Below are 23,046 nucleotides of genomic sequence, written 5' to 3' on the forward strand. Positions count from 1 at the left end.
CACCTGAAAGCAAGGCTAGCCTTTGCAAAACGTCATATTGATAAAGATGTTGCATTCTGGAAACGTGTTCTATGAACTGACGAAACGAAAATAGAGTTATTTGGCCATAATAAAGTGTCTTATATTTACAGAAAATCTAGCGAAGCTTTCCTGCCTAAGAACACCATACCCACAGTGAAGCACGGTGGAGGCAGTTTGATGTTTTGGGGATCCTTTGCTGCCTCTGGACAAGGGCGACTTGTTAAGGTCACAGGTAGCATAAAAAAGGAAGATTATGTTAAAATATTGGATGAAAACCTGAAAGACTCTGCTAAAGAGCTCTAACTTGGTCGTCGTTGGTGGTTCATGCAAGATAATGACCCAAAGCATTCGGCTAAACTGACTAAGAAATGGCTTGAGGACAATCATATTAATGTTTTGGAGTGACCATCACAAAGCCCCGACCTTAATCCAATTGAAAATTTATGGAGAACATTAAAATTGAGGGTAATGCAAAGGAAGCCTAAGAATCTTATTCAATTGGAGGATTATTGTCAGGAAGAGTGGGCTAAAATTACTACTGAAGAGTGCAACAACTTGGTTGTAAACTATGAAAAGCGACTGAGGAAGGTAATCAAGGCCAAAGGCTATACAATTGATTATTAAATAAATTGTGCCAATAATTTTGAACAAGGGTTTTTTGCAATTATGTTTGTTGTTCCTTTGTTATTTATTTTTTCTAAAATCCGATTGCTGCATCGGAAAGGCCAGTTAAAAATACATAATATAATTTGTTATTTTCTTTAATTTAATCCCTTTTTTAGAATTTATTAGACAGAATTTAACTTTTATTTTACCGTGCCAATAAATATGATCATCACTGTATATATATATTTTATATATATATATATATATATTTTATATATATACATATTTTATATATATACATATTTTATATATATATATTTTATATATATATATATTTTATATATATATATATATTTTATATATATACATATTTTATATATATATATATTTTATATATATATATATTTTATATATATATATATTTTATATATATACATATTTTATATATATACATATTTTATATATATATATATATTTTATATATATACATATTTTATATATATACATATTTTATATATATACATTTTATATATATATATTTTATATATATATATTTAACCTTTGAGAACTCTACCAAACTCCTCCGCCAATTTGGGGGCTAGACACTTTAAATTTTAGATATAGATTCCTTGGACATGGATCTAATAACTTGATTTGCGTCCAAAACAATAAATGTTAAGGGGTCATAATAGGGGTCAAAGTTCAAATAAATTGACCGCGTTTTTTTTAATTTTTGCTCAACATACACATCCAAACACCCGGGCAACGCCGGGCTGAAATGCTAGTATATATATATATATATATATATATATATATATATATATATGATTAGTTTTTTTGGAAAAAGAAATTCAGCAGACTGCTCAATTAAAAGGAAAATCCGAAATGTAAAAGCGTATTTATATTTTGTGTACAGAAAGTTGTTAGATGAGACAAATCATTGGTACCGTCGGTTTCAAGCCCGATAATAAGGACTGTTTAAGGTATCCTTATCAAGCTCTCTTCAGCCAATATTCATCTTAGTACTGGATACTTGTATTGGAATCAGGAGTTTAGAACAGAATCAGTAATTGCATCGGAAACTAACTAAAAAGACGAATATTGGCTGAAGAGAGCTTGATAAGGATACCTTAAACGGTTCTTATTATCGGGCTTAAAACCGACGGTACCAATGATTTGTCTCATCTAACAACTTTCTGTACACAAAATATATATATATATATATATATATATATATACTTGTTTATTGTTATATAAACATGCTCACATCCCGCTGCTACAAACAGCCACTTGTTTCAATCAAACAACAGATATCATCAGGCAGCGACTTGACTATTCAAAAGTTCAATGAATAATCTTATTCATTGAACTTTTGAATAGTCAAGTCGCTGCCTGATGATATCTGTTGTTTGATTGAAACAAGTGGCTGTTTGTAGCAGCGGGATGTGAGCATGTTTATATAACAATAAACAAGTATTATCAGCTCTTTTTATTGAGCACTATCTAACAACCTCGTTGAATTCATTAGTCCATTACTTTTGAATATAAAAAAACCCCGAGTATATATATATATATATATATATATATATATATATATGAGATGAAGACCTAGAAAGGTATAAAGAAAAAATATATAAAAGCAATGAGTGAAATCTATATGCATTTCTTTGCTCACTAGAACCACTTTAATCGATTTCCTGTGCTGGAACTGCTGATATTTTCAAAATCATAGAGTAATGGGAGAGACGGGAAGGTGGAGGCACAGATTGGACAAATTGGAACTGTATAATTACATGCATATTGTAACTTCACATATTAGTTGCTAAAAACAGGAAACATAATCTAAATAAGACTGCCATTCCAAACGTTTTTACAGTGTCAGCTTGAAGCTAATACTTGCTTAATTAAGCGGCACCAACAGCAGAACTAATAATGAATCTCTAGAAAAAATGAAAAAGACTTAAAGAATCTGATCATCTGAATATTTAACATGTCAACATCTTGCAATTATATTTTTTTCTTACATGCAAATTAGCAATAATTCTTAAGAGTTAGTATTTTCACTGGATGCCAAATGCTGGCTGTAACTTGGTGGGTGAAACATTATGATGACATTGCCTTGAGTAAATCTGTATTTTTTTATGTCTTCTTTTACTACAGAAATGTAAAAAACATGTAAAAAACATGTAAAAAAACAAAACAAAACAAGAAGAGTTCCATAAATGAAAATAGTTTCTGTTTATTGCCTGCAAATTTGAAGGTTGATCGAGTGTACATACTTCACGCACCACACTAAACACTAACTAGCCAGTTGTCCATGGTACTTGACTCTTCTATCTCTCAAGATGTTAGCAATTGGTTGAGGTAGAGTTAAAATTTGCATATTAGTTCACTATAAGAGAAACACATTTGAAGCATTTCTTTCATTTTTTGCTAACTGATCTTACATTGACGATACAAATCACCACGTTTGTTGCTCAAAAAATAAATAAATAAATAAATAAAAAATCAAAAAACTAATGAAACAGATTGAGCTTTTGGAGAGAAATTTATGATTAGCAGCCATCCCAATTATTATCAAGAGTAAGATCTATGATAGTTGTGTAAGAAGTGTGATATTGTGTGGCGATGAGGATTAAGCCATAACGTAGACCTCATCTAGTTTGAAAGTTAGTTTCCGATGCAATTACTGATTCTGTTCTAAACTCCTGATTCAAATACAAGTCCAGTACTAATTTTAAAAAAGTTTCTAAACAATTAATTAGGAAGTTGATACTTTTTAAAAATGTTCAAATGGCTGTAAACCCTCTGTGTAATGCCCATATATATTTTGCAAAACGTAAAAAGATACATTTTGGATGAGGAGGAGTGTATATTACTCTAGTTTGAAACTTAGTTTCAATAAGGTTTCATGATCTTTTCCACCCACGGTTTTTCTAATTAACTTAAACAGTCTGTTACATGTGTTTGTCTCCTAAACATGCCTTCTTCCAACTCAACCTCCCGTTCTCTCCACGGTTCCATTTTATGTGTCTGATATTGTCTCATTTGCATAGAAACTGCAAGAGTCTGCATTATTCACGCATGATCATCAAGTACAAAAGAAACTGTGAGTCATCATTTTTTTGTTCAAGAACCCTACAAAGCACACACACGCTATTCAGGTAAGTTACGATTTTCCCTACACATCACTTGCTTGACTCCTCTGAGAAATTACAGAGGACTGATTTGATGGACATGCAAATTAAAGCCGCAAGAGGTCCAAAACATTAAGTCAGATATTTTACTTGAGAAATTGGCCATCCAAAAACTTGATGTCCTAATAAGGGCAAAGTGTTTTCACTGGTTCGATTATGTTGAAATAGGCAAAGAATATATTAGCACTTGCAGGCTTTAAGACTGGGTAGAAAAAAGAAAACCAGGCATCTTAAAAAGGCATAGAAGAAACCATCAGGCAAGACCATAAGCAATGATAAATGGACACATTCAATCCCTAAGAATCGTGATCATTAGAGACTTAGCATAAGGATAGCCAGATAGCATCAAACTGTAGTACTGTTGGAGAACCAACACACATTGTGTGCACTATCAGTTGCAAAGGAGACCAAGACAAAAAAATAGGAAATAACTCGAACTCATTTTTCTTTGTAGCAACGACGTTTATTTTCTCATTGTTACAGCCATAATCTAGAATGTTCTCCATACCTTTCACAATATTTCAAATGCCGTCTCTCACGTGATCGTTCCTTTTCTCTTTTTTTCTTTACTGGTGACGTCATTCTGCATGCATTTACATGTGCACATTTAAGCTATGTTACAAAACCTCTTGTCGAAGGGAACACGGATGATAAACGTAGATAGTGAGTGTATGAGCGAGTAAACTGGGGTTCACTAAGTAGACTGACTCGCGAGTAAATATGTTTTAATTATTAAAGAAGCAAATAAGGAAAATTAAATTCAGGATTCTTCAAACATTTTTAAAAATTCAAAAATAAAAATAAATACAGCATACTGCATTCATGATGAACTCTATAATCATAAAGAATTATTTTGCATATCAAAACATGTTTAAATAATACTGTTAATTGAATTCAAGTCATTTAAGTTTTCTAAAATAATAAGATCTCTCAATATAATTTTGATAGTGTGGCTCTCTCTGAGAATCAGTTGTCAAGTTAGGACCAGCTGGAAAAACAAAGTTTTCGTGACGCCATTTTTACCAAAGATTAGTTGGTCTATTTTGTTTTATCGCACAACAACCATCTTTAGGTTATTTAATGCTGAATAAAGTTGGCCAATATAGTTCTATAAATATGACAGTTATTTATATACTTAAAATATATTGCTCTCTAAATGTGTAGTATTACTCTGGAAAAACATTGCATCATACTTGGAAAATTCATAGAAGGCAATTCCATAGAGGGTACCATCATTACTCAAGAATAGGAAAATGGATCACCCCAAAAGAAGCACCTCAGCAATGGCACTACTCCCCAAAACGTTCCTCTTTGAAAACGTTAGTGTTAGACAAAAGAATTACAGTAATATTGAAATTCATGGTAAAGTAAAAGCTGCCTAATCACCATCTGTGTCAATGTATTTATGTAATTATTTGGAAAACCTGCTGAGTTATGTTCAAGAAATGATATCACTTCACTAGAAATGATGGTGTTGGGAGGGAAAAAACACAGTAATGTGGAATTTTATAGTGAAGCAAGGGTTGCTTAATCACTAAGCTTCTCAAGGTATTTATGTATTTATTTGTAAAACTTGCTGAGTAATCTTCCAAAAATTACGTCTTTTTTTCCTAAATACTTTGGTGTTGGTAGTGGGGAAAGAAAATGAAACAGTAATGTGAAATTTTATAATGAAGCAAGAGTTGTCTAATCACTAACCGTGTTAATGTATTTAAGTATTAATTTGAAAATCCTGCTGAGACATCTTCCAAAAATGGCATAATTTTTCTTAAAATTATAGTACCGATAGTGAGGAAGAAAAGAAACCCAATAATGTTGAAATTTATAGTGAAGCGAGGATCGCCTAATCATAAACCAAGACAATGTATTTATGTATTTATTTGGAAATCCTAATGATCCATTTTCTTAAAATGACTTCATCTTTCTTAAAATTATGGTGGCCTTGGTGGGAAGAGGAATTATTTCATATATGTTGTACAATACCTATCGAGAGTAAGTTAAATTGTTTCATATATGGATTTACATTACCCGTCCAAGGATAGGTAAACTTTTTAAAATATGTGTTGTACATTACCGTCCTAGTGAAGGTAAAATTGTTTCATATATGTGCTGTAAATTACCTATCCTAGGGAAGGTACAATTATTTTATACATGTGTAATACCCGTCCGAGGGTAGGTAAAATATTCTTTTGCTCGAGACAGCAAATGATACATAGACATCAAAAATTCATCATCCTAAGAATAATAGGTATGTTCAAAAGTAACTTCACTTTTCTCATTGTTTTATATGGTCCTGAGCAACGCCGGGTAGCCCTGGCAGTAATTCTATAAATAGGATAATTATTTATATTCTTAGAATATATTCTTCTCTAAATACGTAGCACTACTCTGGAAAAACATTGCATTACACTTGGAAAACACAATTCATAGAAGGCAATTCCACAGAGAGTACCATCATTACTCAAAAACAGGAAAATGGATCACCCCAAAGGAAGCACCTTAGCAGTGACACTACTCTCAAAAACGTTCCTCTTTGAAAACACAAGTGTTTAATAAAATACTCCTTAGGATTGGTAATCTTCTTTGTTACCAACATGATTGAACCTCAGCCACTGCCTTTTAGTATCTATTTGAGTGACAATAAAGAGAAATAGGATTTTGATATTTGAAAATCAGTTTGAAAAATATGTTAGGCTGGTGCCAAAATAATGTGGTTTTTGACAAGTTAACCATCAAAAACAACATTATTTTTGCACCAATCTAATAGTTGGGATGAACTTATAGATACTAGAGCATGACATGAGAAGGAGATTGATCAGATTGGACCTCTCTGATCTCCCATTTAGCCAAAGTAAGGACCAAAGTGGAAGAATGGTTTAACCGTTGACATTCCATCCTAAGGCATCATGGATCACTACCCATAGCCTATAAATGGCCCTATTTTACCCCTCTGCATGGAGTTGCAGTCAGCAAATTTGTAACCCTGCCAACAGAGAAAGCTTTTACAAGAGAAAAAAAGAATAGATGTCATGGGAGGCAGGAGGTCAAATTTTTCTATAACATCTCATCGCCTGCAGTATCTTTTGGAATTGCAATATAGTACTTCTGAACAGATCATAACTTTTTGACAACCTCACTTATTTAATAGGTTGACGTTGGTCGTAAGTGTATATGATTCAATCATATCAACCTAAAAAAGACATTAACAGTTTGCAGTTGGGAATTATGAAGTGTGTGATTTATTTGAAAATGCATTAATAATTTTTTTTTTTTTTCAAACTTGTGAAAAGTATAGATGGAGTATTGAAAAAGAGTTACCTATTTTTTTTTTTATAAGGATTGTAAGTGGAATGGCTCCTTTTTAAAATGATGAGCTTCAAGGGAGCCAGCTAAAATTATGAAAAAACAAATGATATAAATAGATAACACCATCTGCTATGACGTCATAACAGATGTCTATATGATGTATATTTTTTCAACCTGGCAACACCAGGTATATATTATAAACACAAAGGAGAGAATTCTGTGTAACTCCACACAATAACTTCTCTTTAATCTGTTTCGGTAAGGGAAAATGTCTCCAGAATAAGTATTTTCAAAACAAAATTAAAGAGAAATCCAACGCATTCAACATGCATATAACACTGTTAAAAGAAAAAAAAAATGAAAACTAAGCTTATCTGATTGAAATATTAATAAGTCAGGTGGATTACTATTTGGGTCTGATTTTGACTATCCGCAAGATAACCTCATATACATTAGATGGAAAATGTTTTTCACCGTTCACCTGGAGATATTTGCTCTTTTCCATATTTAAGAGTGTTTAATATTTCTAATATCTTCATAATATTGAACATAATTTAATAATCCTTCCATATCATTATTAGATTAATTTATTTTCCATATCTTAATTAAATCCATTTCACTAGATTCAAAACACATCTGTTTTTTCATACTTAAAAGACATTCATGCATTAAAGATTTTAAGTGTTTTCAAATTTATTCAGCCTCAATTCATACAGGTAAAAACATAGCCATAACACAAAGATGCATCTAGTAACAATGCTCACAAAAAAAGTTTAGATTTTGCTATAAAAAAAAATTATAGAATATAAATTGATTTAAGATTTTTCGTTTTAAATTATCCACATTCAACAATATTATTTTGAACTATAAACATTTGAAGCTGAAAAATACCATTTCCATTTTCCTGAAAATATTTTGTGTTTTATTGTTTTGATTATTCGGACACTTATTCTCATCTTGAGTGTTCTTTGCACAACGTTTCGCTCGTTGAAACCTACAACCTTCTTTGGGTGTAAAATCCATGGTTTTTTTTCAACTTAGGAAAAGGGGTTAGCTCTGTATTGTAACAAATCAGACTGTGGATTTGCGAATGTGTCCGTAAATTATATAAAAAGTTCAATCCTCAGAGGTCACTAGGGCACTCCTTAAGACTTTCTTATAATTCAATGTTTAGCTGAATCCTTATGCTAATTGTCAATATTAGTGGAAAAAAATGTTTTACGAAATCGTGGATAGACAACTTATGTGTGTTTTCATTTTTTCTAGGAAACACAGTGCAAGGGACTCTAAGAAAAAAGGGTTTTGGAGGGATTATTCCTCTTGGGTTGGGCGTAATTTTTTTGTGATTTTCTCTTATTTTCCCCATATGAATTTGTAATTAATGGATCCAAATGTGGTTGAATTCAATACTTGGACGATTTAGGATGTTGTTGCTATCCACCAGATGTGCAGCTTCCTTGAGTTTCCTAATCCTCCGTCTTTCTTCTATATCTAGTATTTTAACATCATCCCACCTTGGGGAATGGGTGCCAATAACATGCAAGATGAGAATAATTGTCCAAATAATCAAAACAATACAAAATTGATAGATAAAACAATGAAACATGTACTGGTAAATATCATGAAACCATTAAAAAGAAGATGGCTTAGCATTTGAGCACAATAAACTGATTAAATTGATTTGATTTCCAATCAGGTGTTTTTTTTGTGTTTTTTTTAGTGGGGGAAAGGGGGCAGAAGACCATCTGCATTTTGTTTTAGACAATTATGTGTGGTTTTAAAAGTGGGTTTTATTTAGACAGGTCTTGCCAATCAGGCTTAGAGTTAGTGGTAGGGTTGACGGAAATTTTTAGGAGAGAACACTCGGATCTAAGTTTAAAATTTTTTTTAACAGAAATCTTTTTTTTTTAAGTGGGTAGCTTGTCTGTAAGATTTTCAGTTAGTAATAAAGTGTGTTTTTTTTTTTAGAAGAGGAGTTTGCCATTCATCTCTATGGTTGGTGATAGAGTAATCATAACTTCTTTTTTTTAACCCTGTGTTAGCCACCCGGGTGTTCCAAACCTGGTTAGTTTCATGTGGTGTTTATACACCCCAATACAAAAATGTTTATAGTTTTATTATTTTGTAAAATATAGTTATTCTGCTGGTTTAGGATATATCTATAGTCGCTGCTGAACAGTTTGAATCATTTGTATCTTGTTGATATTAATAGAAAATAATACAATAAAATAAATGATAAAACTAAGGAAAAATTAAGATATTACATTAGTTACAAGACTGAAAAGATTGTAAATAAAATAATAATTCCACCAAAATTTACGATAAAGAAAATACCAAAACATTAATTCCATATTACATATTACAGAGTAGCCTAATGATACATAATATGCGCTTATATATACAATTTTCATTCTCACTGGAAAAATACAAGAATATATAAATAATAAAATCATACCTATGTTAATCAGCAGGGATGACTGGACATCCCAGAAGGATAAAGTAACGTCTACCTCAAAGGAAAACTGAGATACAATTGCACCAAACCACAAGTGCTATACTCACACTGAGTCAGGAGAGTGCTGAGAGGGAGAAACAGAAATAAACTGCCAACTAGGAATTATGAGCACATAAGCAAAATTGAGGTGACAAAACGCCCCATGGGACTAACGCAAGGTTAATAACTTTTCAGCATAAAACAGATATCAAAATAATTTGGGAGACTAACTACCTTAAAAGTCTAAAATGACCGGAAATGGGGAAGGATATTTATGTTAAATCTGTATATGAAACTGATCACTCTGCTTTAAATTCTAAATCAATAGTTTGTTTGTTTGATTGTTTTTTGTTTGTTTTTGTTTTCAAATTTTTCAGGGTGTTTATATTTAATCACCTAAAAAGAATAGAATCTTTTTTGTCTTTAAATTGACCGTTAGACAATTTTGATTTGAATTAAAATTTGAAAGCCGAGTATTTGAACTCTTAAACCTAAGAAGAAACTGTATTTTATAAATATATCTATTTTTATCTATTTTATAAAAAGACAATAAAATTTATGATAGTCAACTTATTTTGAAGAAGTGTTTCTTTTTAAAAGAACAAAATAGTGTGTAACATAGTTTGTTTAAATTGATATATATAAGTTTATATTCTAATAACAGAATAGCTGTAACTAAACATCTTCAATATTTGTTCAATTTTAAAAATTTGTTTACAAAGTAAAAAACCACATTCTGTTTACAGCTGCTGCAGATGATGCCTACTGACTTATTACTGATAAAAAAGCAAAAAAGTTAAAATACCAAGAATGAACTGATTTTCTTCAGTAATAATTTGTTGATTGTGTGCCTTTGTTATAGATTTCCAAAGAACTTCCTAGGCAGATGTGAATAGTAATTAACTAAAAAAAAAAAATTCTAAACTTATTTCACAAATTTATATGTTCAAAATTGTTTTTCATAAAAACTTACTGGACCACAGCAGTTTAACTTTGATAACCGATTACAACCCAACTATTTCACTGACGAAATTCTTCCATACATTATCTTAAAAGGCAAACTTATAAATAAATCAACTTTCAATTAATGTATGTTTTAGCAGAATTTTATGGGTTTATAGTAATTTTATGAGCATTTTTCAGATAGACCTCCCCAAAATGCTGTTTTAGCAACGTTTTACAAGCAGTGAGCATCCATTGTAACCAGTTAGAAAGTTGAATGAAAAATCTACTTAAAAAACATTAAATTAACAATGATATTTAGTAATAGTAGTATTTCTCTTTATTAAGAAAATTAATTAAAGCAGCTGCTGTGACCAGAGTTATCAATGTTAGAAATATGTGATTTTGATTGAGAGGATGCTACTGCCATAAGATTTTTATGCACTCATCACTCAAAGAATGGTAAATTAAGGAACGCAATTGTCTATTATTAGCATGACTTTCAAAGTGGTCAGATTTTGTCTGATTTATTATCTTTCTAAACATACTGTTTAAACTCTAATGGGTATTCTTTTCTTTTTTTTTTCTGCGTTGGTCATATGCTACAGGAAGATTTTGCAATAATGGATTTTTATCTCTAGTTAGCACTATCACAAGCTTGGTCTAGGTGAAGGCACGTTTTATGGAGATAATTGTGCAAAGTATCTGTCCAACTCATCAACCTTCTTGATCGCTTTCTAATTTAAAAGCAAGTTTAACAACAGTGTCATCATTAGCTTTCGGCACAAATCCAAATCGTTTGTCACTATTTCCGTGTCTTGTCCTTGATCGGCACAATGCCATAAGGTTTAGGATTTTATCATGAATTTTTAGAGATCCAGTGCTATATATCATCACTAGGGCTATGACAACAGCATATTCTTTTCATTGTTTTGACTCTTGAGTATATATCCGTTAATATCTTATCTCTTTTCATGAAGACTGATGTGGTTCTTGGTTGATTGACTGTGTCTTACTGGGTCGGATATATACTTGAGAGTCAAAAGAATGTAAAGAATATTCTGTTGTCACAGTCCTAATCATCACTCTGCTTTCCTCGATGTAAACAAGCACTCTAATGTACAAAGAGATGGGACTAACAGTAGTCCAATAGATCTTTGACTTTGGACAGCTGCTGATTTTGTGGTAGCAAAGGATGCTGATGCTAGTGCATGATTTGAATCATTAATGTGTGCTGCAACTTTGCTGAGGCTTGATACTATGTAGTTCATATATATAAATTTCTTTTTTTGTTTTCTTTAATCAAAACAGTTTGTATTTACATAACAGCTTGTAAATGGCAAGAAGTAAAAATGTTTGTTACCTGCTGCCCTAATAGCCGGTGCGTATCAGCCAACTCCAAAAACACAGAGACTCGATCATTTACACTGATGTGTATTTTCTCTCGGACTAAAGTCTTAGAACCTAAAAAAAAAGAGAAACAAACATTTATATTGTCTCATAAAATCACGTGTATATGCTATGATGAAATAAAAGGATGGAGCAGTTTGCCATGTAATTTTCAAACCTTAAGTGAGCCCAACGAATGGATATTTTACCTACAAAGTTTTTCAGCACTCCCTTAAATTTTTACTAATTTATTATTTTAAAAAGGAATATTCTAAATACTATCCTGATGTCATATGCATTACATATTCTTTTACTTTTTTTTCCTGACAACCACTTCATGTATGGTATACAAACTGCAGTGAGTTTTAAGTGGTGTCTATTAGTGTTTGCTCCAGATTTCTTGGAGCCGATGTCATGCTCTCTGGATAGTTGTCTTTATAGAGGGTTTCTCTTAAACTGTCCATCTCCTTTTGATATATATTGTTGTTACTACATATTGCCTTTGCTCGATGTGTCATCAGGTCAGTATTCAGGATAATTCAACTCTGTGAAAATATCTTTGTGAGTCAAGCCCCCTACAAAAGGAATCCTGATAAAGAACTATGCATATGAGATGCCATGTAAATGTGGAAAACTATATAAAGGTGAGACGTGCCATCCATTAAAAGCAAGCCTAGAAGAACATTGAAAAGCTATAATATGTGAAGAGCAATAGCTAATGCACCACATTTTTTTTTCACTTTCTTTTCCCCTTTCATGGTACAAGTTCGAGCCTGCCTGCCTACTACAACTTTTTTTTTTGCTCAGCACACACCTACAAACACCCGGGCAACGCCGGGCACCGAGGTTAGTCTATAATATAAATCTGTCTGTTTAAATGTATGTATGTTTGTATGTCTGCTTAAAACTTTTGATAGAGGCGACAGATTTTCACGAGATTTATATCATTTTGAAGCTCGCCCCTTCAGACAACAAATATCAAAAAATTGGCCAAAAACATTAATTTCTTTCACCCTCAACTGGGCACGTTTTTACAGGGAGGGGTCGCTTTTGTCGCCGATATTTTTGAAAGTCATGTCCTCTTTTTGATTGCCTAGCCTTAATTTAAACCTACGTCACTTCCGGTTTGGTGATGGATGCAACAACAAACATGTCACCTTTTTTTTTTCACGTTCTTGTCCTCCTTTGTGGTACCGGTTTGAGCCTGCTTGGCTACTATCACTTTTTTTTTTTTTTTGCTCAACACACACCTCTAAACACCCGGGCAACACCAGGCACCCAGGCTAGTTTATTATAAATAATAGATAAAGTCACAATTAAAATAAATACATATATATATTTTCCCTCTAACCTCCGGCCTTTATAGAAGGGAGACTAAAACTTGTTGCTATGGTTTCAAATGATCTGAAATAACAGCAAGGAGAGACTTGATTCCAAATATTTCTCATATGCTATATCTCCCCTCTTTTGGAAATAGGTTGCGATTATGAATATCTCCAGCATCAAATAATCCTTATACACTGTGAAATTTACTTTATGTATGAAAACCAAAGACAAGAGACATAACATATGAAAAATATTTAGAATCAAGTCTCCCTTGCTGTTATTTTAGATCATTTGAAACCATAGCAGCAAGTCTTTGTCTTCCCTCCATCAAGGCCAGAGGTTTTGGGGAAATATCAGATATTTTGTAATTCATATGCAAAGTTAGGAAAACAAATGACTTTGACTGAAACATTTTATGGCTGTAAAAAAAATAGACCCTGGATGATGCATGATCCTCTTTATGTGTGATCTTAAGGGCAAATGTCACATAGCCCACCACACAAGTCAGATTATTACCTTTCCAACGAGTCTTCATTTGTTAAATTCTGATCAATAGTCGCTGAGATTTGGAACTTATAAAATTGCTAAAAAATGTGATACATACATACATATATATATATATATATTATATACACACACACACACACACACATACTGGTAGTCAAATTGAATATTGAAATGCTAATATCTTTGGTTCTATGGGATGAAACTACATGAAAATTTGCAGGCTTTTTTTAAGATTATAATACTATTCTACAGTTAAAATTTTATGACAATTGGGAAAAAAGAACTTATATTTTCAAACCAATAAAATATGGCAAAATTTGCCTACATTTGTATATATAGTGTCCTGCAGGCCAGCTTCAGTTGTCTCCTCTGTGGCCTTGCCAGGCCATTAATATATATATATATATATATATATATATATATATATATATATATATATATATATGCATGCATGCTTCACTAAAAATACAATTGTAAACTATTTAGAACTTCTATCCAGTCATGACTGATGAAAAAAGAGCATGCTACCCCTGCAAATTAAATAAAGGGTTCCTTTTAAAAATCTCTGCAGATTCCTGAATTCATCAGGAAGATTCCCGAGTTTGACAAGACACACCTGAACACGAAAATGTTATGAAAATGACACTCAAGATGAGAACAGTAGTCCAAATACTTAAAATATCAATTCTCATCTGAAAAATTCAGAAAGTTAAGAAATAGCCTGATTACTATATCAATTTAACATTAAATGGTCAGGTTAGTGAAGCATTCTGTCGGTGGGGAGTAGGAGGAGGGGTATAGATGAAAGAAAGTAATTTTTAGAAGGGTGTTCAATTTGCTATGTAAATTTAACATAAAACAATCCTACTACTCCAAATCTTTTCAAATGGATCTTTCTTTGACCTACCTAAAAAAAATATCAACTTGATTTTTGACCAACTTGATTTTTTTATGTTACATAAAAAACTGACTGTTATTACAACTAGAACTTGCAATTAACTAAATGTTTTATAAACTGAATATATTGTGTTTATTTGATTGTATTCTGAAGGAAAGCACAATATAGATCAGTATACTTTTTACTGTATCATCATCATCATCATCATCATGTAGCTGAAGAAAAAGTAGAAGCTAAAGAAAAGGAAGGAAGAGAAGAAAAAACGGGATGCATCATATGTCCATCTATAATATAAATCTCACTTGTCTGTTTAAATGTATGTATGTATGTATGTATGTATGTATGTATGTATGTATGTATGCCTAAAAGTTTCGACAGAGGCAACGGATTTCCACAAAATCGGTATCATTTTGTAGCTCAACCCTTTGGACAACGAATATAAAAAAATTGTCAAAAAAACATTAATTCCTTCACCCTGAACTGGGCACTTTTCTACAGGGAGGGGCCGCTTTTTTCGCCGATATTTTCGAAAGTCATCCCCTCTTTTCGATTGTCTAGCCTTAATTTAAACCTATGCCACTTCTGCCTTGGCGATGTACGCAACAGAAAATACGTCATCTTTTTTTTTTTTTCACGTTTTTTTCCTCCTTCGTGATACAGATTCGAGCCTGCCTACCTACTAACACTTTTTTTTTTTTTGCTCAACACACACCTTTTAATACCTGGGCAATGCCGGATACCCAGGCTAGTATATGTTATAAAGTTGAAGCTGCTACATTAGTATATCAGAATCAGAAAATTGAGAAGAGAGGATGTGTTACCTGTCAATATATGTTTTGAGACTGAATTATATTAGCCTTTAGATAATTAAATTAAATTTAAAAAAAAAAAAAACTGATGCTAACGTATGTGATATATTAAGAAAATACATAAAATAGAAGGATTGTCAGTTATGTTAAGAATGATAAGAATTTGAAATTGATATCATATCTTTTGAGAAATTATAAAACCATATACAAATCTCAATTTAAATAAAAGAGTTGACTTCAAATCCGAAATTTCAATTTGAAATATTTCTAAAGCCTGTACGTATGAAGAATATTATCTATGGATTTCAAATGCACAAATCATAGAGGCAGCACAATTTATGCAAATCTGTTTTATATAAATGCTGGCTAACTGGCAAATGATAAAAATGTGTGATTGGCTCAATGGATATCGTTAAAGGCTATGACGTTGCCTATGCCATGTTCAAATGCTATATTTATTCAGTTTCTTTACATGCTGAAACCATTAGGAAAAGTATGAACCCAAATTTTCCACACTTTTTAAAAAGCAACTTATGTTCAATTAATCATATACAACAAATCATTTGCAATCCATATTTTAGGATTAAATAATCAAGAAATATTTTATACTATAATCTATTATATAAAAGCGAAAACGTGTGTGTGTTTGTGTGTGTGTCCATTTTTTCATATGTCCGTCAAAGGCTTTTTTCGGTGTGGGGGGAGGGGAGTCACTCATTCTTATAACTTTTTATATACTCCGTAAATGATAATATGTCCGGTTTACGAAAGGAGGTCGTTTATATCTTTTATTTCGGCGACTTTTATGTTACAAAATTTGCACTGTGATTTCATTTTCTCTACTACTATGGCGTGATGTTTGATCTAAAAAACCACATGTTGACGTTCATTTAACCACCTGCTTTTTTAAACGTTGGTTAGAGTTCACCTTCCTACCAAAACATTTTCTTTCTTTTTCTTTTACACTGAAAAACACCCGGGCAACGTTGGCACCCCCGTTAGTACAATATAAATCTCAAACATCTGTTAGTGCGTGTGTATGATTATATGTCTCGCTACAATTTTTGACACACGCAACAAAGACTGACAAAATTGACATCATTATAAAGCTCAGTCTCTCAGAGGACAAATATCCAAAAATTGGCCCAAAAGATTAATTCTTTGACCATCAATTGGGCCCTTTTTCGCAAAGAGGTGTTACCTTTTTCATCGATATTTTTGCAAAGTCATTCACACCTTACAGTCACTAAGCTTAATTTGAACGGCAGTGACGTCATATATAATGGTGGCCGTGGCAACTAAACTGTTCACTTTTTTTTTTTTTAACTTTCTTGTCCTCTAATCGTTACAGGTTCGAGCCTGCCTGCCTGCTTACTACTTTCTTTTTTTTTTTGCACTCGCATGGGTACTCACTGCTATTTGATCAATACCCTTACCCTAAAACCTCTCCACACTCGGGCAAGGCCGGGTATCCCCCAATAGTATGCTATAAAAACAAAAAATCAAATCATAAAAATAATATATTCCAAATCAATTATTTACTACGGTTCGTTGGGAAAAAAAGATTCAAGATGGAGATGCCTGGGAGGAAAAAGCCAAGAGCATTGTCAAACAAAAGTGGTTGGATGCCATACACCAGGATCTCAAGACATTTGGACTCTATCCTTACCAAATCGTTAACCATTTACAGTAAAAAGAGAAATTCAGTATAGTCACCAATGCATGGGATAAATGACAAAGGTGATATATCCAACAGAGGAAGCTGTCTTAAGGTCTTAGGAAGGTCTTAATTATTAATTTATTTGAAGATATACTATTTAATTTTAACATGCAAAAACCCTTTTAAAATAATAATAGGTTTTTGTTTAACTTCAAATCTAAGGTAAACACTAATTTGTAGTATTCGGACTAATGCTCTCATCCTGAGTGTTATTTGCACAATGTTTCGGTGAATGGAAGCTCCAAATTTCTTCAAGTGTATCTTGTTGAACTCCAGAATCTGCACAGCATTTTGAATGAAATCCTTTTATTATATCCACGGGGGTAGCAATGATTAGGAAGAAATCCTATGTAATTCGCAATTGTATTTTCAGAACAGCAGTCTGAATAATTAAAATTTTTGAACAAGCCGCGCATGTGTGGTCCCCCCCCTCTGGTGCTGCATGTGAAGTGAAACCACAAAAAATAGTGAAGAAATAATGAATATGAGAAGTGTGAAGGGCCAACGTTGCCTTCACATTTTTGCCAAGTCTCAGATAAATCTAATGGATGGGGCAAAAGTTGTGGGGTAAAAAGTGTAATTTTTTGCAATTTTGAGGCATTTGTGACCACTTTTGAGTTCCTGGCTTCTTCAGGTTGCCAAATGTTACTGTGATTATTAGTGGAGATGCAATCTGGATTTACCATGTGATGGCTTGCATCAAGATGGTAACAGATGCAGACACCATCACCAACACTCAAAAAAGTCTTGGATTATTTATAAAGCATAATTGGAGCCTTAACAGATACTAACATTATGTGACAAGAATTCCTGGACTGAAACCTCATTATCAGATGTAGTTTAACATCATTTAGTGAAGTTTGTCAAATCAAACCATCATAGGATTTTCTAACCAGATCACAACGCTGGCAAAGGGAATGCTCTGTGTTGCCATTCAGGATGAACCAACACCGAGGCTGCAATAGAGTAATATTGTGATATGGCTAAATGATTGGAATGTGCCAACTCAACCCACCAGGAGCTGATAGTCATATCATATATAAAATGACATAACCTCAGGACTGTAATTTTTGTAAAATAGAGAAAGAATACAAAAATGATGCAGTCGGTCTATGCACTCACCTGATGTTTTCATTCCAGGAAGCCCCATAGCATACTGTAATGTCTGGATGGCATCAGTCAATTCATTTTGTTTCTTTTGAATTTGAGCTCGAATCAAGTGGTAGACTGGATGCTCACGTACCTAAATACAGAAAATAAAAATAAAGAAATTAATCAGTCACTAAAGAATCCGAAACACAGTTTGTTTAGCTAATCTTGTTTACAGTCTATCAATTGTTTATATGACGTAGCTCTCACCGCAATCAGATTAATCTGGCTTCTCATTAGTATACACTACATCTCAAACTATAGCAGCACATACACAAGTGTCCTGAGAAAAGTCATCACTCATAATTCCACCACAGAAAACTAACCACTTGTAGGCCAGTGAGTGTTGCATTGCCATGAAAATAAAATTATTTAGGATGTTATTCACTTTAATCAATGACAAAGATGTACTTTAAATAGAAATCCTATTTGCAAATGTATTTTGTGGTACACCATGTAAAATTCAATAATTCAATATTTAATTAAAGATGCAAATGAGTTTCTTCAATTCTACTTTTATTAAAGTGATCCTAAATGACTTTGAAGGATGCTTATTTTTACACTTTGTGAAAAAGGTGGGTCAAACCAAATTATTTGCCTTCTTCATCAGTAATTTATTGTTGTATATTCCTGGTCGTTTATGGTACACTTCTTATTCTTTCAATATTTAATAGTTGTAAAAAAAAAAAAAATAGAATCACTTCATGATCTTAAAAATATTAAAGGAATTTGAAAACATTTAAACTGTTGAATTGAAAATCATTTATGGCATTAATATTCTTAGCAAATCCTCATAATATGAAAAAAACCTTTTGGACACTATTTACATCCAAGTTTTATAAAGATTAAATGAATATTAACAAAATTACTTACAGTTTTACAATAATTTGGTTCAATTAGCATTTTAATGACGTAAAAAATAATCAAACTTTACTTTTCAAATTCTAATCTACATAAATATCTATAAAAGTGAAATTGTTTGTGTGTGTGTGTGTGTGTGTGTGTGTGTGTGTGTGTGTGTGTGTGTGTGTGTGCGTACATTTCCTTACCAAATTACTTTATCAATTTTCAGTTTGCAGACTCGAAATTTGACATAAGGGGTATTGAGATTTGGGAAAATATTTTTAATCGGTTTTCGGCCAGAAGTTTAGCTGTCAAGGGGTCAAAGTTCAACGATTTGACCTTTAAAACTCTACCAAACTCCTCCGCCAATTTTGGGTCTAAACACTTGAAATTTCAGATGTAGGTTACTTGGACATGGATCAAACATTTTAATTTGATTTGAGTCCAAAACAATAAATCTTAAGAGGTCAAAATTTAAAACTTTGACCTCTCAGTCAATTTTTGGTCTAAACATTTGAAATTTTACACATAGTGTATTCAGACATAGGGCAAGCTTTTTAATAAGTTTTTGGCCGAAAATTTGGCTGCTAAGGGGTCAAAGTTCAAACGATTTGATGTTTGCAGTCTCTAGCAAACTATTTAGCCAATTTGGGGTCTAAACATTTGAAATTTTACATAAAGAGTATTCAGACATGCAGTAAACTTTTTAATCAGTTTTTGGGCAAAAATTTGACTGCCAAGAGGTCAAAGTTGAAAGAGTTGACCTTTGCAGACTCTACCAAACTCTGCCAATTTTGGGTCAAAACACTTGAAATTTTATATGTAGGTTACCTGGACATGAGTCAAACTTTTTAATTATATATATATGCACATGAAGTTATGAACAATAGGGCCTGAGCAAAGCCGAGCTGAACTGCTAGTTTTAAAATAATTGATAAAAAACAAAACAATATAAGTTCAAAAGACAATGTGAAACAAATATCTGAGATCATAATCATATTGAGTTTATCTTGTATTTTATGCTGGCATGTGTTGGACAGTTTTTAGAAATGAACTTCCAAATTAACTTATCTCTGGCCAGATCTTTATTTATACCTCTTTTTTTCTCAAATCCATCATTGTCACTTTCTCCCATGTTTGCTTTGCCCTTCGCTTACCAACTTATTCCGCAGCCTCAACTATTCTACATCTACTAACCAAAGAATTCATCAATTCTTTAAATGTAACCAAACCAAATGAAGTCTCCTGTTCAGCAAACATCTGTTGTTCATATATAATCTTCCTTTGAGGTTATCAGATGTTTTTAGGACTCGCATTAAACATCCACTGTATATTGTATATCATTTCTTTCCATGCAACACATGTCCTCAACCATAACTCACCACGTTTAACTTTCATACCCATTCACATTGTGCACACATGCATGATAGACTCTTTTTTTGGCAGACAATAATATTTCTGCTTCTTTGTATCTGGGCTTTTTTTTTTTTTTTGCTTTTTTTTTTTTACCAAAGTTGTATCAGCCAATAATGAAATAAGTCAAAGGGCCCCATACCTGGAAATTATGACTGAGTCCAAATTCCAAGGATTGTGCAGCCAGCTTGAAATTATTCAAATGCAAATGGATCTGTCAAAAATAAATAAATAAAAAAATTAAATAAGAGCAATGAATCAATGTCAAACTGAAGGCGGTGAATTGCTTGATCTGCACACAAAACTATCTTCAAGTGAGCTGAAAAAGGAAAAGTCATTTCAATAAGTTGTTGTTAATGCCATACACCCTACATTCTTGAATACATTATTTTTTTCATCAAAGGACAAACAAAAGTATCATGTAGCATTGACTGCTGGGAAATGTCAAACGCGTTATAGAAAGAGAAAATTTATCAGTTGGAATCATGCAAAGGAATTTCTTGAAAACAACAGTGAAAAAGATCGTGAGAGATTTGTTAGAATTAAAAAAAGCATGCATACTTCATCACACTTGAGGCTCATTTAGTTGTACACTCGGATAAACTCTCTGCCAAAAATGGCAGAAAAAAAAAATTATGCTTCCCTAAATTTTTTGTACTAATATTTATTAAACAGTTATAGAATTACATCAGTAAGTTAATTTTTTATACATAAATTATTTTCATTTTTGATGATCTAAAAAAAAAAAAAAATTAAAAAATTAAAAAAAAAACATATTTGACATTTTTTTCATCCAGAATTCATTTCAGGCGGCAGTCTAAGCTTGAGCTGCTTGTTTGACTTGCTATTTATTTTCTTGCATAATATGTTGAAGGGAAGCGAGAAAGCAAATAGTAAGTCAGACAACTAGCTCAGACTTAGCTTGTTGGAAAGGAAAATATCATTGGTGCAACTTTTTTGTTTTGTTTTAGTTTATCAGAAAGGATAATTTAGATATGAAAAATAAAATTACTGATGTAATTCTATAATTGAAATTAATTTTTTTACTCACTTTTTTCTGACAGGATAGAAGCACATTTAATATATGTACATACACAGACACATTAGCAGGGAAACCCGATGTAGCTCGGAATTGAATGATGATCAACGAATGTTTCACACTTCCATATTTTTATTGTCATCAAAATCGGTGAAATAACCCATTTTCCAATTAAATCCATTGTCTCTAGTCGGGGACCCACCACAGTGCACCAGGAGGAAGCTTCACATGCCTCCCTACAGTGACTTGGTCTACAATACATTCTCATCTACATTGCACTGTACAGAATCTACTGTTAATTTTATAAAATTAGTTTTATATAATAGCTTGCATTAAAGTATAAAATGCAAGTCAAGTATCATGGTTTAATTGTGTTCTAAATGGAAACATTTATTTCGAATGTGTCCCTACCTTATCAAAAAAGCTACTGTTGATTTTATTTGCCAGCCTTCTTGCTTGTACAGTAAGAAAACTTCTTAAATGCATTTGTAATGTTAGGCTGTACAAGTGTGTTAAGTTTGGTAAAAATTGGACTATCCCTTCTTTAATCAGATTTTTCGATTATCGATTTTTGATACTTATTGGAGGCATTCCAATACAAAACCAAGAACATAAAGTACATTTGTATGAAATTAAAAACAAAACAAACTCAAAGACTAAATACCTTTTTTATATATATATCTAGTATAGAACCTCATACGTCAAAATTAACAATCCAGTGAGGGATGATCTCATCCTTACAGTTTCACTCACATAGAAAAGATGTTGCTAGCCTCTCTCTACTGCATTGTTATTTTCATTGTAGGAGCTTGACTGAGATCCAATTCATGATAGCCCTCCCTGTAAAACTTTCACAGCAAGAAATTGTCTAGCTATAACCGTAACAAAGAATTTTACCATGACTCTCTAAGTACCAAAATCCAAACAAAACTTCCATGAACAAAATTTCTTTCCTAGAACATCCCATCTTTGGATCAAGGTAGTTTGCTAATCAACCGATTACAGCAGAGTCATCTTCAAATCTAATTGTAAACATCCTCTTGTATAATTAATTTCTCTTAAGTAATCCTCTGCCCATTTCATCCATTGTTTCTGGTTCTTTTGTAATGGTGATCATCGTCCAACTGATGGTCTCTTGAATCTCAAGTGGCCAGGCATTGATAAGTGGTGACTCATCAGTATATATATATATATATATATATATATAAAAGCGATGTTCCAAAAGTAATGCTTCCTATTTATTCATTATGACCGAATGGATCAGAGAGGATTGCAAATTACCTTCATCACTTGAAATTTTCATCTCTCTATTGCAGATATTGACAGTGTGAGACTCTAAGAAAGCTACCCCTGATAGAGCTGTGCATCAAAAGCAAAGATGTGTCAT

General features: G+C 32.3%; 1 protein-coding gene across 1 annotated transcript in view; it reads right to left on the reverse strand.

The window, feature by feature from the left end:
* LOC145246709 (tetratricopeptide repeat protein 21B-like) overlaps positions 1–23,046 on the reverse strand; it is a 1,013,541-nt gene that overhangs the window by 495,135 nt on the left and 495,360 nt on the right. The window contains exons 16-18 of the mRNA XM_080108443.1: positions 20,763–20,834; positions 18,338–18,458; positions 11,930–12,030 (exon numbers count right to left, since the gene is read on the reverse strand). Of these exons, the coding sequence (XP_079964569.1) occupies positions 11,930–12,030; positions 18,338–18,458; positions 20,763–20,834 (294 nt within the window). The remainder of the gene's footprint in view (positions 1–11,929; positions 12,031–18,337; positions 18,459–20,762; positions 20,835–23,046) is intronic.

This window comes from Euprymna scolopes, chromosome 24 (genome assembly GCF_053919585.1).
Source record: "Euprymna scolopes isolate OS-2025 chromosome 24, ASM5391958v1, whole genome shotgun sequence".
Classification (NCBI taxonomy): Eukaryota; Metazoa; Mollusca; class Cephalopoda; order Sepiida; family Sepiolidae; genus Euprymna; species Euprymna scolopes.